Here is a 17,664-nt window from a genome sequence, read left to right on the forward strand (position 1 = left end):
GAAAAGACGTGGACATATTTTCGAAACGTAGGGGTAATGTGTCGTGGGAACGAATCGGGCGCATCGACTTCGATACCTCAAGTGGTAGAACACCCTTCGAGGGTTATGACCCTTCATTGGTCAAGGTAACGTCATTAATCGAATGTAATTGGTTTGGTGCTCGAAGGCACAGCAACACGAGTAGGCTGTTTAGTACCTAGGCAGTTGGAGTAAAGTGCGTTGCCCAAGGACACAACGCGGTAGCTGATCCAGGATGGTCCAATCGTTGGACTCGAACCGTCACCGTCTCGGTTGTGAGTCCAGAACGCTAATCACTGAGTCACCGCGGCTGCCGGGATGCCGTTCATTTTGTCTGGTCTATTAATACACACGTGATAATACTGACAAGCTTAAGTGGTCAGCATGTGGTCTTTTTTGGAAGAAAGTGGATACTGTTTATCTCTCCATCACATCATACTCAGTTTCGAACTTCTACAGTGGGGACTTTTTGAAAAAGGTGGCCTCATCAGAAATCATTAAACTTAGGCTTCACACACACAAACACACACCAATACAAATTATATTTTTATTCCATAAAATAACCAAAATTATTCACCCCATCCACCTTACTCACAAAATTCCAAAACTCGTATTGTTTATCACACTACATCGACGACGCCTAATGCAATCAGTCAACTATGTGATAACCTCCAGTCCCCTGAGATTTATACCTGTATTACAAATAAATATTGACTCAATTGAAAATTGTTTGTAGTTCGTTCAGCTCATCGCATCCGCATCTGTAACTAAGCATATATTTGTCGGGATTGTTTATAAATGTATACAACATTAGTTAGATCGTTTCGCGCACGACTGATTTCCACACCATTTGTATCGTCGTACAGAGCAACACTCATTTGATACTTGCTGAAAAAGAGTAATTTGTGGCTTGTAATCTGCCATGTTGGTCCCGGAGTTATAGAGGAGTTGATGTTCGATGCAGGAATGAGACTAAATCGGGGCTTTCGAATGCCAAAGGTGAACAAACATCGTCCGCATCATGATGCTTTCTTTAAAATATTTAACTTGCTATATACTTCTGTTTATGTTATGATTTGTCTAATGTGTAAGACGATGTTAAACGGATCCCATAACTTCACAGCATTGTATCAAAATGTGGACTCTTCCATAATTGCAAGACCAACATGGCGGATGACACATACGCGGACCACTCATTGCATGTGTTGAATGAGCATTGTGCTCTGTATGACGATGCAAATGGTGTATAAATCAATGACGCGCAAAACCATTTCCTTAATTTTAGCTACATTTCGAGATCCTCAAGTGAAAATTCACAGAACTACAGACGCGGATATAATTAGCGATGTTGAGCTGATTTTTGTTTAGTTTTGTAGGGTGTAACGCCATTTTCAGCACATGATACATGACATGGCGAATAGTATATTTGGTGGAAGAACAACCCAGGAAGAACCACCGACTTACCGCTCCGGTGACCTAGTGGTTAGAGCGTCCGCCGCGGAAGCGGGAGGTCGTAGGTTCGAACCCCGGAGAAGTCATGTACTAACAGCTGCCTCGCTATGTGCTCAGCATTAAGAGGCTAGTGTTAGGACTGGTCGGCCTGGTGTCAGGATAAGGTGACTGGGTGGGACATCATGCTACATGTCTGTGACATAATGCCCCAGTGCTAGACATCACTATAAACTGTCACACTGCAGACATCGTAGCAATATGACTGAAAATTGTTAAAGCTACCTTAAAAATCCTAATCACACACACACAGAACCACCGACCCACCTGAAGCTACAGGCAAACCATCTCGTTTACCCACGATGGTCGAACAGAGACTCAAATTAACGTTGACAGAGGTGAGATGTGTGAGTGAGCTGCAAAAGCGCGTGCCTTGGACCACGAGGGCAACCACTGCCCTGGACGCTGAGCTGAACAAAATATACTAATACAATAAGCGAATTCACTGAACTGATGTACCTCGCGTATTGCGTTGAGGAAACGCAATGACGCTGGCGCTTTGATCAGATACCTTGACCCTTGAAACACGAACACAAAACGAACCGTAAGTGGACATCGGTAGAACGAGTTTCAAAATACTTGTCCAGGGTGAGACGCCTTTGTAAACATTGATAAAATGAAGTATCAAAGAACCGAACATGCAAAATTACATTTTGTTCAATCTGCATGGCATTTGATTATTTTTCTTTCATACGAACGTTCACTGTTTCAGCAAATCCTGTACTTCAGCTCTGTTGTTTGGTGTTTTTAAATAGCAAGAACTCTCCACTTTTTTCTTTACATGAACAAGTCGCGATTGCATTAGACAAAGCTCATAGTGAACACGAGAAGATACGTTAGTGTTGTAACGGCAATTCCTATAGGATCAAGGATAATTGATTTGTTGAGATTGTCGTCGTCGCCATTGTCATTATCATCAGTGTCAGCAGCAGTATTGCCATGACTAATATTTTTTGGGCCGAGCATCACGTTAATGGGATTCTAAATATACCATTCACTTTTTTGGCGCGACTGCAACGGCTTTGTAGAGAGTTTTAAGGTCATTGGTGATGTGGGTTTTTTTGCAGCAAGCTTTGACTGTTGACTCGATATGCAGGACCTGGCCGCCTTGTTTTTAGCTTATGGTCGTCATTCTTTTCGTAAATATTCGTTGTGAAATAAAGACCGAATGTAGGCAAATTAAAATGTTTAATCACTTTCCTATTCGGGAGATTCAGACGATCTTTCAGTTGTCTTGTTTTTCACTCCGCATTAAAATAGTTGTACTTTCAGCTGTAAAAAGTAAGACGGAAGCAGTCGCATACTGCATGAGAAGTTTTCATGGCGTTATTACAAGTAACAATGCAGAGCAGGAGTGGATAACGTTTATTTTCTAATGCATACTGCATGACAAGTTTTGACGGCTCTGTTACAAGTAACAACACACAGCTGGAATGGACGACATTTAATTTCTAAGCATATTACAAGTTTTAATGGCTCTATTACAAGTAACCACGGCCAATGTGGGTATGTGAGAAAGCTTGCCAGTAGCTTCTCGTGGGTTGGTCGTTCTTTATGGGTTTTTCCCGGGTTCTTCCTACACCATTAATATGGCCGCCATGTATAGCCTGTCGTGTGCTGACAAATGACGTTAAACCCTACAACGGGGCCCCGAGTGGCCGAGTGGTCTAAAGCGCTCTTCGTTACGGATCACTGCCATCTCACCTCTGTCTGCGGCGGTTCGAGTCTAAGATTCAGCCAATGTGGGCATGTGAGAAAGCTTGCCAGTAGCTTCTCGTGGGTCGGTGGTTCTTTCCGGAGTTTTCCGGGTTCTTCCTCCACCATTAATACTGGCCGCCATGTATAGCCTATCGTGTGCTGAAAAATGGCGTTAAACCCCACAACAACAAAAAAACCCTACAACAACAACAACAACTAGTAACAACGCACGGCAGGAATGGACGACATTTAATTTCTAAAGCATACTGCATGACAAGTTTTGATGGCTCTATTACAAGTAACAACGCAGAGCAGGAGTGGAAAACATCTATTTTCTAACGCATATTGCATGCCAAGTTTTGATGGCTCTATTACAAGTTGAAACACACAGTGGAGACAAATTAGTTTCTAACAAAACTGTTAAGAAAACCCATATGCTTTCCCCCTACAATATTCAAACAGTTTGTGGGAGGCAAAGACAGATGTCTATAATGGCACTATAGTATCTTTGATTTTTACATGTAAACATCCATATAATCGAAAGGGATATCAACACAGATATAATATTTGAGAGAGAGAGAGAGAGAGAGAGAGAGAGAACTGTACGTGAAAAGCAATATTGTTTGATTCCTGGAAGGTGATGTATTTTTAAAAGCATGACCCTTTCTTGCTTGTGTTCAAAGAAATCCCAAGTAGCAAAACAAATCAAGAAGTAATGAAATATGGAAAACCCATATCGTTGTGTAAAACGTTGCAATGTTTTAGACTTTTCCGTCCTTCGTTTCCGTGCCCCGAGAGTTTGAAGAAGTTACAAGCAGAATGAAAAAAGATGGAAAGGTAAAGATTCAACGACCAAATATTACTTCGATTGTTCTAGCGTACTAAATTAAATTTTGATTTGGAAGAGCTTGAAATTTCTGAGTGTATCTTTGATGATGACAAACGCAAATTCTGAATCCTCTTTATGTGCACCATGATAGTATTTGTTAAATTTATCCAATATATAGACATACATACTCTCTACTCAAAAGCAAGGAAAGCGGGCATTATGGGTTTATTTTTACAAGCATTATTAAGTAATAGGATCTGATACAAGCAACAACTCTACAACAAAAAATAAAAGAATCAAGATAAGTTTGTTGGCTATATTCCCGATTTTGTATTACCCTCATCATGATTTTTAGCTCACCTAGAGGAAGCTCTTATGAGATAATGCGTCGTCGATCGTCAGTCCTGCTTACTTCAACATTTGCAATTTTCAGCTCACTAAAAAAGACCTGAAGCTATTTCAGCCACACGGTTTCCTGGCATTGAGAACTTTTAGCCTGTGAACATGATGCCGTTCGTCAAATAAAGCTGCAGTTACTAAGCATAGATCAACAAAAATAAAACAAATGTGAACAACTTCTCCACTCTCCACAATAAACAATTAGGAAGAGCAATGCCAAATCTGATGGACAATATTTCTGGTATAGAAATCTCATTTTTTGTTTAAGGAAATGATGCCAAGCCCGTCATTACTGGAAATGAAAATCCTGTGACAGACTTTTGTATAAAAAAGTTCAACAAAATATTGTCCGATTCTAAGGAAAGGATTATAGCTTCGAGACTGTTTACATTAATACAAATAATGTCGACCCTCTATAAACTATGTCGGACGTTGCTTAAACAATTCAACGACTTGTTATAAATAACCAAGTTGACATAAATTAACCAAATGTGATATATAAAAACATCATGGATTAAAAGCCTTTCAACTGGTCTGCCATCAAACAACCATGCTGTTAATAAGTATTCGAAGCAAAATCATTTTGTCGAGGCCTCGCATTTATTACAAGGGACGTTTGTTCACACCTCCATTAAGTTGATTCAGGTAATACATGATAACATTCCTTGTCGTTAATAAAAGTGTTAAGTATATCCATATTTTTATGTAAACGTTTGTGCACGACTATCTATACTGCACGACGTTTTGTAACCTCTTTATTTTATACTTATTTTGTACCTATGACTGAATACTAAGAAGAACTCACTTTAAGAAACAAAGAAATTATATTTCTGCTAGAATCCAAAGTAAATACACATGCGTAGTTGAACAAATAAACATTAGCAGTGTAATGCGTACATAGCCTTAGCAACTTTTTAATTTGGTGGTGTAACGCGCGCATAGTCATTCTTATCCAAAAATCTCATTTTTGTCCACCGAAATTTAGAGAAATGTTGTGAATACCTTGCCTTGGAAAAAATTTTCCAGTTGGTATGGAATGGAAGGATTTTGCTTTTCTGTCCATCCAATTAAATTATGCTTATCTTGTTGACTGGATTTATTAGCTTGGTCGATTTCGTATTGGACGGACAGGCCTTGGAGCAGGTTACACATGTATTTATGTTCTGTCATTGATAGTTTGGAATCTTAAGATGAAAAAAAAAAAGATTCTTTTGACTGAATTCTCCCGAGGACGCAGGATTAAATATTTTATTAGGGACTGTCTAATTCATGTTGTTTGCATAGAATACAGTAAACTTTCATTTGAAATGTGATTTCTGTTGGAAATGCATTCTGAATTTGCAATACCTTTTCGTGCTGTGGATCAGTTTTTGAAACCCATGTAATCCTGATTAACAGAAATAACTAAGGAAGTAAATTTTGAGGAAATTCAAGACGCAGATTGGTAAGTACATTTATTCCCATTGTTATTAAATGCAATAGATGACACATTTTGTACGTCATATCACATGTATTACCTGCTATAGATGACACATTTTGTACGCCCTATCACATGTATTACCCGCTATAGATGACACATTTTGTACGCCCTATCACGTGTATTACCTGCTATAGATGAAACATTTTATACGCCCTATCACATGTATTACCTGCTATAGATGACACATTTTGTACGCCCTATCACGTGTATTACCTGCTATAGATGAAACATTTTGTACGCCCTATCACATGTATGCACTTTATTGGATTGACCCTAGACCGATAAATCTGTCCCCATAACGAGTTTTGATAAAGACCATCACAATATAAATATTCTTTATGGGGATAGATAAGTCAGTCTAGGGCGACCCCAGCTATATGACCTATATGACTTGCACTATATATCCAAACATTTTCTTCAAAAAAAGTCAAACGGGGAAAATTGCAAAGCAGTTGGCTTGTTAGAGCCCATTTCGCTAGCCTCAAATAAGGCATCTGTGTAATATTGGCTCTGAGAATATTGCTTCTCTACCCAAACCCGCCCTCTTCAGTTGTATTTTGCTTATGAATTTAGTGCCTGGACTGACTTGTAAAAGGGCATGTCTGTGCGAGAAACGGGATAGCCCTTGGTCTTAGTTACCTTTCTAGAGAGCACGGCTAATACTATGAACCATTCGATTTGCTAATCGTTATGAACATCTCTGATTAATAAGTGTTTAAATAATCAGGATGTTATTTTCAATACTGCCTATATCGCGTTTATTGTCACAAAGTCATCGCTCTACATATCGGCGGCTTCTTTAGTCTTTTCTTTTGTTGAATCGTTATCGCTCATTGCTTTGCAACGGTCTTTTAAAGTAGTAGCCAAGACGCTAAGACTCGCCGTCTCTACGGCCAGGACGCTGTCTGCAGAGTTGTTTCACCTCTACTGAGATGCTGATTTAGACACCTCAAGGATCATAGCAAGAACATCCTTAGGGCTGCACCCCTGAAATCAGAGATCTCACTGCTTCTCGGGGTCTGAAGGACCGTCAGTATAGGTTTTTGCTATGACTCCTGGCCGCTCTAAATCGACCAAAAAGCGCACTCCTCCTAAATGAGCCAATGGGCAAAATAAGCTCCAAAAGCTCAGCCCTGTGGGCAAATTTCTTTCAAACTCCTTCCGCACCAGTCGTCCACGAGACATTGGTTGGGAATGATCAGGCGAGTAAGTTTATTGACTTCATTCATATTACTAAGCCGGGAGGGGGATGATCCTTGGGATTCCATATCGCCATTCCTTTCCTGCAGTGAGTGTTTCTTCCTTTAAAAGAAGTTGGAGGCACACTAGTTCTCTTCGCAAGAGGTCTGGTATGGTATCAAGGAAGATTGGCGGGTGCTTGCTATAGTAAAGGAGGGTTTACATCTGCCTTACACAGAACTGAATCGTATCTCAAGGAGTCCATATTGTTCCAACAGTCAAATATAACCATTTAAAGGAAGTGGTGCATACCCTTCTCCAGAAGGTTGCCGTAGAGAAGTGCAACGCATCCGATCACAAAGTCTTATAAAAGAATTTCCTGGTACCCAGAGAAGGTGGGTAACTGAGGATCATCACAGATCTCCCCTCTAAACAAATTGCTGCGAGAGGAAATCTTCAAGATGGAAACTTCTGCAACAATCGAGAGCACCAGCGGGCCTGAGACTGAACAGTTTCCATTGTCCTTTATGGTGCTTATTTTGATATCCCAATTATTTCTCCGCTGAAGAAACATTTTTTGCATAGGACAGGAAGTTTTCCAATTCGAGCCATGTCGTTCAGTCTAGCCCATGGTATTTGCGAGAGTGATGGATCAGTGGCTGTTCAACTCGGGTAGCTGTGGAATCTCTTTCTCTAGTACATCGACGACTGCCTCGTGCATGATAGCATGAACCAATCACTGTTATATCATATGTCTCGCTGTTTATCCACATTGACAGCGAGAACTTGTATCGAACCTAGAAACATCAAATCTCGTTCCTTTTTTTAGGATTTCCTTAACATAGGAATGAATTTACGTCCCTATCTAGGCAAAATTCTTCTTCTCCTATACAGGATAAACAGAATCCTTGATCTTTTGAGGACTCTGCAGGACAAGATCTTTTTTCCAGCCCTGGTTTACCTTACTCTTCTGGTGACCTTGAACTCTGCGGCGGATATATTACCACTTGGAAGACTCTACTTATGTTCTCTCCGGATACTCCTGTTGGCGAGCTAGGAAGAAAACAAGGATCCTTTTTCAAATCAAATTCCTTGGGTTGGAATGGCAGTACCACCACAAGTGGTGATAAAATCAAGAAAACGTTCTTGAGGTGAGCAGCATTCTCCGGACCCCATATAAACCATTTGGAAATAAGAGCTGTGCTTTTCGACCTAAAATGGTGCATAGATAAATATCAGGGGCAATTGCATTATCTCCTTAGAAAAAAATAACATCGGTGGTTTCATACCTCAGACGACTAGAAAACTCTCGTGCTTCTTCACTCTGGGTGGAAACCTGGATACGCAGGGCATGGTTGGAAAGAATTACACTACTTGAACAGAATAGTCCGCGTATCAAGCAGTTGCCGAGCCCTTTTTCAGTCTATGGGCTAGCCTCTAATGAATCTGTTTGCTATGATACTGAATAACAAACCACCATTTTATGTCTTCCCAGTCCCAAACAAAAAGCATGGCAGAGAACTCAATCAGCCTGAGGTGGAATCGTCTGTTCGCTTACACGTTTCCTCCCTTTAGACTGATTCCACAGGAACGTCAGAAGATCAGGACATCCACAGATCGAATCTTCCTGATTGCACCAGTTTGGCCGCAGATGTCTTGGTGCAGCGACCTTCTTGACCTGTTGATAGACCGACCCATATAATCATTTAAATGGAAGAATATGTTAATCCTAAAAGTCCCTCTTTTTCTAAAGTAGAAGATTATCTGCTTTTCCTCTTTAAGGAAATCACGTTCGATTTCCACAATCAAAGATTATAAAGCAGCTCTTTCAAACACTTAAATTCTGCAAGGGCCCGAACACTGACTCACATTTACACTTAGCGGATCGTATTAAGTGCTTCGAGTTGCATAGACCGGACTCACGCTCCTTGATACAGATATGGAATCACGCGTGTTTTATAGGCCTTGGCAAGATTCCCCCTTATAAACCTGCAAGTGAGAATTGTTTGAAAATCCTGCATGAAAGACTGTAGCTTTAGCGAAGAGAAGAAGCTATCTATGTGTACTATAAAAAGAGGGATGTTTCCGGTTCAGTGGAAACTACGAATCCGTTTCGTTTTTTGTTAATGTCAGCCCAGTTTTATCCCAATAGATTTTCTCTAAGTGATTCCATCTTCAATGAAAATCAATAGTCACATCTGTGATGTGCATGATCAAGAGTCGGATGGGTTTCTAGAGCTTTCTAGAACAGGAGGATGGTGTATATGGTACAGACGATGGTTTTTCCTATTGCGGACAGGGTAAGCCTAACAACAATGATACGTAGGTATTATATAATCAAAATTTGTTTACCACTCACTGCTCGAAACAATAAAATAGGCATGCAGAAGAAAGTATAACATTTTACTTGTTTAATTGTGACACTCGACAACTCAGTTTTATTTTCTTTTATCCTTTACAGTGAACAAGAATATGTTGATGCGGAGCCAGTCACCACACAAACTCCAAAATACAGTATTCACTACGGCGAAGTTACTAGCAAGGGGGACGCATCCTTAAACCCCCAGAGTTGTTCGCTGAATGTTGTTCCGGCTGATGACTCTCTGGGTCTCTCTGTTTCGTCCGAAGGGACAGAAGATGTTGCGAGTAAACCCCAAAACCCTTGTAACCTCTTTCCTTCACGGCGGTCCCGCAGAAAGTCACTGATGCCCCAGAAAAGTCCTTCTAAAGCAGATCCCCGATTCCGAGGAGTGACTGTTTGGCTCTTGACGGAATTTAAAGGAGACTGCAGCAAGTTACTGATGTCCGCTTGCTATAGGTAATATTAATTATCTGCAGTTCATAATAAAAACATTGAGTCAAAGAATTATACTTTTACTCCAACTCGTTAGTAATCATATATATCAACCGTAATGTTTGTTAGTCTTATATACTTAGTAACACGTATAGAATGTTTGAAGGCTTTGCTGTACTATTTTAGGTTAGGAAAATGACACATGTAATAAATATTAAGCTTCCTACTATGGATGGTAGCGATGACTGATTGGTGGAAGCAGGTAGTCTATGACCATAAACAAGGCTGGGAGTTAGTCAAGTTTGGAAACGTTAATCTCCAGGCAATGGCTAGGACCATTGTAAAAAATGTAAAATGAGTCCAGGGTCACCGGGAAAAGAAAATTACACCCGCTGGTGATGGGTTACGACGTATCCGGAACCGGCCATGGAACTATTCAGTGCTAGCCTGTGGTGCGTTTATGGATCTGGTACAGTTGGAAATATAATCACCAAAATTTTTGGCATCGGTTGCCCACGCGCCAGTCTTTGTATTTTTGGTCCTTGAATGGGTGTGTCGGAAAGACATCATCAAATTCATTCAGGCTGAGATGTGGTTCATTGAACAAACTACTGGACCAGTACCGGCACGCTACAGTAGGCCACATGGATCGGCCATGAACCGTCCAACACCACATAAATACATCGGTACTGCCTGGACTAATCTATCATTTGATAACACGTACAAGACCTCGAACCACGGCTACCAGACTTGTTTATCATCCAGGCTACCTCCTTCCCCGACCAGTCGTTGCTATCATCGCAAGAGCCTTTCCCTGCTATTCCACACCTCAGGCTATTAAGACGTAATTTTGTCAGCTCATTCTTTTCCACCTCATTCTTTACTTGACCCAACAAGAGAAGTCTCACATTTCCGGGAAACCATTATTGCTAAAAGATCGAATATTTTAATTTAATTTAAACATGTAGGCAGAATGCTCGTCCACCCAAAACTTTGATAAGTTGGGTCATTACGAGCTTCACACACAGCTATTCCTGCTGTCGCCCTCGTCGTCAGAAACGTAAAATATCTTCTCTCTATTGCGCTGGTACTGACGTGATAAAATGACCCATCTGGACCAGTAGCAGATATGCCATCAAAACAAATGCTCCCCGATACTTGATAGTTTCCTTTCTCTTGGATAGCCAGTACTAAACCATGAAGGTATACACCAACAGGCTACAGACCACATCACCTCCACAGACTAAACAACCCCTTCGCCACTGGGATTGCGTTAATTGATCTACTGTCGTCATTACCAGCTCGCCAGTTTCCTCCTGATAGTGCATACACGTTACAAATAGTTAGCTACCTCCTATTCTTTTCGAGAAGATGTTTGATTCCATTACAAACAAGGACAAGAGTTATCGATTCCAGAAAACGTTTTGCCATCATGCAATAGAGGATATGTGCCGAAATAAAATCATGTTCCCTCTTCTTGCTAACTGTGATTTGTCTTCCTTTGGTTCTGGTGTGGGTTTTTATGGTACCCTTTAACCATGTTCCAGAACCCATTGACAGCTACTGTGCAAGACCTGTTTCCTGGTCCCGTTAGCTATAGTACATATAGTTCCACCACGTTGGTTTGATTTCTCTCACGACGGCCAAGAATAGGCTCTCATTGATGGGTAATCGGTTCTTTATCCTGAACGCGCCCTCTTCTCTGAATCTTTAGTCCCATTGACATATACACATCCCTTTATGGCTCCAAATATGCTACCTGAAGCGAACTGAGCCAATCATAAGACGAAGATCTCATTTTGTTCCAAAAAGGATTCATGTAGTTTCGCTCTGGCTCTGTCCTCGTGGGTTTAATGGGTTGTCCTCTCAGCCCATGGGAAACTAACCAAAGTCCAGCCTAATTTCTTATACATATTCTCTCACGAAGTTTGGGCGGTCGAAACTAACATACAAATTTGAGCGCAACTGCTCCGTAATTAACACCATACAAACCTTGGTACTGAGGTCAGATATTGTATTCTAACACTTTTAGCTTGTAGGCTTTTCATCATAATGGACTCTTTTTGACCTTGTGAGACCTATACCAGTAGCGCAACAGGATACCTTCCGAGGTCGTCCAGTATTACATAACTACCGGATTACTCTACTAGGGAATACATTTTTCTTTCTATACTTGTCATATCCTCCCAAGCCGTTTCTATAGTTACACTGCAGCAGGAACTGACGATTCTCATGATTTGGGACCATTCATCTTTCTAGTATGACTTCGAACTTGGCAAGCAATCTTTTAAAATACTTTTGTAGCTTCAGCAAATCGAAGACGTGGCGAACGTCTCTTTTGCTTTGATATGCTGGGTTTGCGATATAATAGATATTATGATCGGATAGATATTATCAAAAGCATAAAAAATCCTACTGTGTCAAAAATTTGTTTTACGTGGATATGTAGATGTCAACCAAAATTTTAGATCCCATGAGCAATTCTGTGGTTGAAAGTAAGGATGGGAATAGATGGAATATATGGAAGCGAAACTTTTAGATCCCGTCAGCAGCTCTGTAGTTAATTTTTAATGGGAGTTTTACCTTTTTATTCCAGATATGGTGAAATGTGCCGATTACAGTTTTTTGGTTTACTTAAGTTGTGTAAGATCCTTATTTGATTATTTGTTTTGAATGCTTCTGAATAAATAGAAGGATCGATCTTGCATTGATTTCAACAGTCTCAAGAAAAGACAGAGAAAAAGAAAGAAACAAAAACAGAACGAAAATAAAGCACTTTTTTCTGTTCTTGGTCCAAGCAACGTACGAACAAGCTTTCATGGAATAGCGACACCACGTCAGCGTCACAACAGTGCGGCAAGTTCTCCGGAGCGAAGTGGTTCTGATACAGAAGATGTCATTCCTTTTTCTCGGGACACGTTTGTTTTGGGTGAGTACTGTGACTGTCTGAAATATATTCAAAAACATTTACCATTCTATAAAAAAATTTCATTTAAAATAAAATTTTAAACCATCCACTGAAGTACTGTATTTTAAAGAGAAGATAAGGAGCAAAGTGTCTAAAATTCTTCAATGTCTCTAGCTGTACGTCTCAGTATCTGCTGAAGATGATGCAACTCTAAATATTAACTGGCTAAATTTCTTTGACTCTGGCACAAGTGTCCAATACTTTGATCAATTTGTTTGCATGGGCGTAATACTGTAATAATGTAGCCCCATCCACTTTTTATTTAATCAAATTATGAATGAATAGATGCAAGTTCGGCCCACTAATATAACAATTTCCCTCTTATCATTTTGTCGCTTGTGATCCATGTCTGGCTGAATGTCGGAATATACATGTTATTAAACAAGCTATTCTATTACATATAGATCAAAGCAATCCAAAATCGCCATAAAAATTATGGTGGTTGTGCATTTTCCAGTGCTACTTTTGTTTCAATATATATCCCGATGCAGGGGACCTGGGTGGCCAAGCCATTATCGATCACTCACAAATCTCATGTCTATCTGCTCGAGTTCGAGTCTGGTCTCGACCATCGTGGTTTCAAGAGTAAACTTGCCAGTAGCTTCCCGTGGGCTGATGGTTTTTCCCTGGTTCTTCCACCATAAAAATATATTGGCCAGCATTTATAACCTGTCTGTGCTGCAAAACTGTGGATAAATCCACAAATCGACACCAAATAACCTAAACTATATGGATATGAGGGCCAATGATCTCTCTCTCTCTCTCTCTCTCTCACACACACACACACATAGACACAAAAGGGATATAGAACTTTTGTAAATGGGTCATGGTTTTATTGAATTATTATGAACTACCATTAAGAAACTAACTTTGGAAGACTCGTCATTATCTTTTCGTGTGCAAGTGTTGTCTTGCTTGCAGATATTGTTTCTATAGCGACTGCATCGTACTCCAGAGGCCTCTTAATAATGAAACCGTCTAGACACAAAACTTAATTCGAACTCCAGAGCTTTCATTCATACAACATAATTGAAATTTATGAAAATTATTGGGATTCTTTCAATGCATGGGGTAGAAAATAGTTACTAATTTCTTCGTTCAGAGTCAAATTATGGATCAGTACAAGTTTTGAATTCGAAGTCCAATTGTGTGACTAAAGGACAAGGTTATGCATTGCATATAACAATTAGAACATGGTCTTCCAAGTGCTGTCCACAACTATCACATCTTATTTGTCAGTTCTGCGTGGATATGTCAATAAGAGGCAAGGTCGGCTTGCGTCGTCTTTCCCCATCTGCAAAACACATCGGGCGTAGTTTTTAATTTTTATATCTTCTGTTACCAATGCATATTATGAAGACAAAACTATAAATTTAAAAGATGCCTTGATAAGCAATTTAAATCATTACTTAATATATGGAACAAGAGTTTGTGTGCCTATTGGATTGTTTTCAACATTATCGTGGGATTATCGTTGCAGCCAAGATATGTGCTTCGTGTAGTACTAGGCGAACGCCGCTGTGGAGAGACGCCGAGGATGGAACTCCCCTTTGCAATGCTTGTGGTATCAGGTACAGTCTTGTTTTTTCTTCCTATCAAATGTAGCATCTAGATCAATCTGTAATTCCGCAATATTAAAAATGCCTTTCTTAAGACTATCATAATTCATCTTAGAGTCAGTCTGATTAGTTCAATAATCTCTCTGTTCAACACTTTACTGCATCAAGAAGACGCTTTGACTTCAGGCATTGAGTTTGTTACATATTTCTGCTACCTCGGTGTTGACTTGAGGAGGTAAGTTTGTTACATATTTCTGCTACCTCGGTGTCGACTTGAGGTGGTGAGTTTGTTACATATTTCTGCTACCTCGGTGTTGACTTGAGGTGGTGAGTTTGTTACATATTTCTGCTACCTCGGTGTTGACTTGAGGTGGTGAGTTTGTTACATATTTCTGCTACCTCGGTGTTGACTTGAGGTGGTGAGATCACAGTGACCTACATATTTCAGTCATTTTTTAATGATAATCGTTGAATTTGTTGCTTCTCGTCTGGTAATTATTCGTATATATTATCTACCCTGGCATCATTCACTAAATTAAGGGGATTTTAACCGATTTCTTATGGAGATATCAGAAGAAAGTTGTTTCGCTTGCATTGACTATCCATCCATAACAGTATTAATTTTTACCGTTTTCAAGCGAGTAACAAAAATGAACGACGAGATGAACAAATGTCTCCAAACAGATGTGAATATAGAAACGCAATATACTGATAGTATTTCTCTGAGAAGAGTGTGTGCCCATCTTAAATGGGATTAGGGTGGGTTGATGGGTATCATCCAGTTAACTCACCTATTAATCGTATCCTGCTGAGTGAGTTTCTGATTTATATTTTCCTCCGTGGATGTAGATCTCTAGAACCTTCCACTATATTCTTACTGGAATGAAGGGTACCGATTCTCATTGTAGGTCTGGCATTAGTGCTATTCATGGCGACCAAAAGAAGTTTCCTATCGTATTATTCTAATAAACGTTGTGTTCCAAATTCATTAAATTCATTGATACGGTAGCAGAGTTTGTATAACGTTTTATGTTCTGTGTCAAGGTAGCTGTATTCTGTTACTTTAAATTCTTCGTTCAGTGCAACATGAAAATGATATGTAACTGTCATGTTTTTGATGCAGGTCAGCTTCATCTCCTTGCCCAGCATTAGTATAACAGACCTCATACGAAGTATGTTTCGTTTGGTCAGGATGCTGAATCCCACATTCTTTTCATCTTGCTGTTCTCAATTACCTTTTCTGCCTTGTAAACACGCGACTTATTTGTAAACTCAAGCACATTTCTCATAGCTACGTGTGTATAGCCAGATATAGTATTGTGCCGATATTGGTATAATCACATTGCACTTTCTGAACAATGATAATACGTCCTGATTTTATAATTTGCTTTCACCTTGCTTGACCATGAGAATTTTGTCACCTTGTTGACCATGACTTGTTGGTCCATCTTGCATTGCCATCTTGCATTCGACGTCGTCTTCGTATAATCCTCTTCTTTTAGTTCTCGTTTTCAGCTTACAGACTTTACAACACACATTGCCTCCCCCCCCCCCTCCATCTTCCTGAGAATGGACAGGCTCTCCACATAATCTCTTGGATGCAGTTTATCACAGATGCACGCTAGTTTTTTTTTTATAATTCGTCTGTCCAGAATCCACGAATGGGTTACTGAGACATAGTTATTCTCGTAATCTATTCATGCCCTGTCAAGGTTCTACTGACGCCGTAGCACAGTCACAGCGGGTTCTTCAGCCACATAGAATTTAGTCTACAGTTAACCTTTTGCCTGGAAGTAGTCTTTATCGGTTAGTATTTGCATTACCTGCCCCGATTTTACTGAGTAGCTTCCATGGTAGGCAGATTACTGGCTTAAAGTTGCTCACTATTGGATATTTCTTTGTTTTTCGCGACCAGGACAGGTACGACATTCCAAGTTGGAACAATGCTTGTATTTATGCAGTCACGTTACTAATCTTAAAACCTATCCAGAATGTCTGTAAACTTCTTCAGCCAGAATATTTTAATCGCGTCTGGGTCGAGATTGAAGCACTTGGACGTTGCTGCATGCTTTCTGTTGTTATCGTACCATCTCATTCTCTGTCAACATACCTAGATTCATATCGGACAATTTTCAACCACGCTGCATTGTTCTTGTGCTTTGTGTGACCCATATATTGTTCTGCAGTTTTGTAGTTTCCTCTTTACCCCAATGTAACGTGCAGTTTTATCGTACTTGTTGACCCGCCCTGGAGGAACGCAACATAGCCATCGATTGGTGCATATTGTAAGTTAGTACGTTAGTCAACACCCTTGATTAATCGCATTGTTCAAGTTATATGGCCATTTCTCAACTACAGTTGACCAGTTTTCCAAGTACAATTGACCAGAAGGAGTCAAGTTAAGTAGTATGCGGATATATCTAGATGTGTACAAACAAAATTTTCCAGGGGCCCCGAGTGGCCGAGTGGTCTAAAGCGCTCTCCGTTACGGTTCACTGCCACTATCTGCGTGGGTTCGAGTCTAGGATTCGGCCAATGTGGGTATGTGAGAAAGCTTACCAGTAGCTTCTCGCGGGTCGCTGGTTCTTCCCGGGATTTTCCCGGGTTCTTCCTCCACCATAAATACTGGCCGCCATGCATAGCCTATTCGTGTGCTGAAAAATGGCGTTAAACTCAGAACAACAACAACAGCAACAACAACAAAATTTTCCAAAAGCTCCGGGGTGAGGTTGACATGCAGGTCATGGGCAGGTTATTGTTTTTGTTGTTGTTTTAATAATAATAATAATAATAATAATAATAATAATAATTTTATTTGTAATAGAAGCCACTGGCCCATGATACATATCCATACACCATGCGGTACAAAAACATGGTATAGTGCGTAACAAAAGAACATTTTTTTAATAAGAAGTTATATACATGAAAGTAATAATTATTGCTTTTTTCAGATATAGGTGAGATATAAGTATATACTGCACAGTAATCAAACAAACGGATTTAAGTGTAACCCTAAAACTTGTGTAGAGCAAGATTTGTGATATTGATCTAAAGTCTTGTGTGGCAGGAGTCGTTGATAAAACAGTTTATGTAATATTTAAGGCTTTTATAGTACACATTGCTTAATTAGTCATCATAATTGTACTTGTATATTTGTGTATAAAAGGCCTAAATTTGCCTAAAGTTGGATTTTTATATACAAAGGTGGGTAATTATTTTCTTCGTATTTCT

At 39.8% G+C, this 17,664-nt stretch overlaps 1 protein-coding gene across 1 annotated transcript in view; it reads left to right on the top strand.

Annotated features, from left to right (window-relative positions):
- The window catches only part of LOC149773990 (GATA-type zinc finger protein 1-like), a 38,014-nt gene that overhangs the window by 5,492 nt on the left and 14,858 nt on the right, over positions 1-17,664 (top strand). Inside the window, exons 2-4 of the mRNA XM_089945920.1 lie at positions 9,574-9,930; positions 12,705-12,835; positions 14,355-14,445. Of these exons, the coding sequence (XP_089802046.1) occupies positions 9,574-9,930; positions 12,705-12,835; positions 14,355-14,445 (579 nt within the window). The remainder of the gene's footprint in view (positions 1-9,573; positions 9,931-12,704; positions 12,836-14,354; positions 14,446-17,664) is intronic.

The sequence above is a fragment of the Sinohyriopsis cumingii genome, unplaced genomic scaffold (genome assembly GCF_028554795.1).
Source record: "Sinohyriopsis cumingii isolate HCF-2022 unplaced genomic scaffold, ASM2855479v2 utg000459l, whole genome shotgun sequence".
Lineage (NCBI taxonomy): Eukaryota > Metazoa > Mollusca > Bivalvia > Unionida > Unionidae > Sinohyriopsis > Sinohyriopsis cumingii.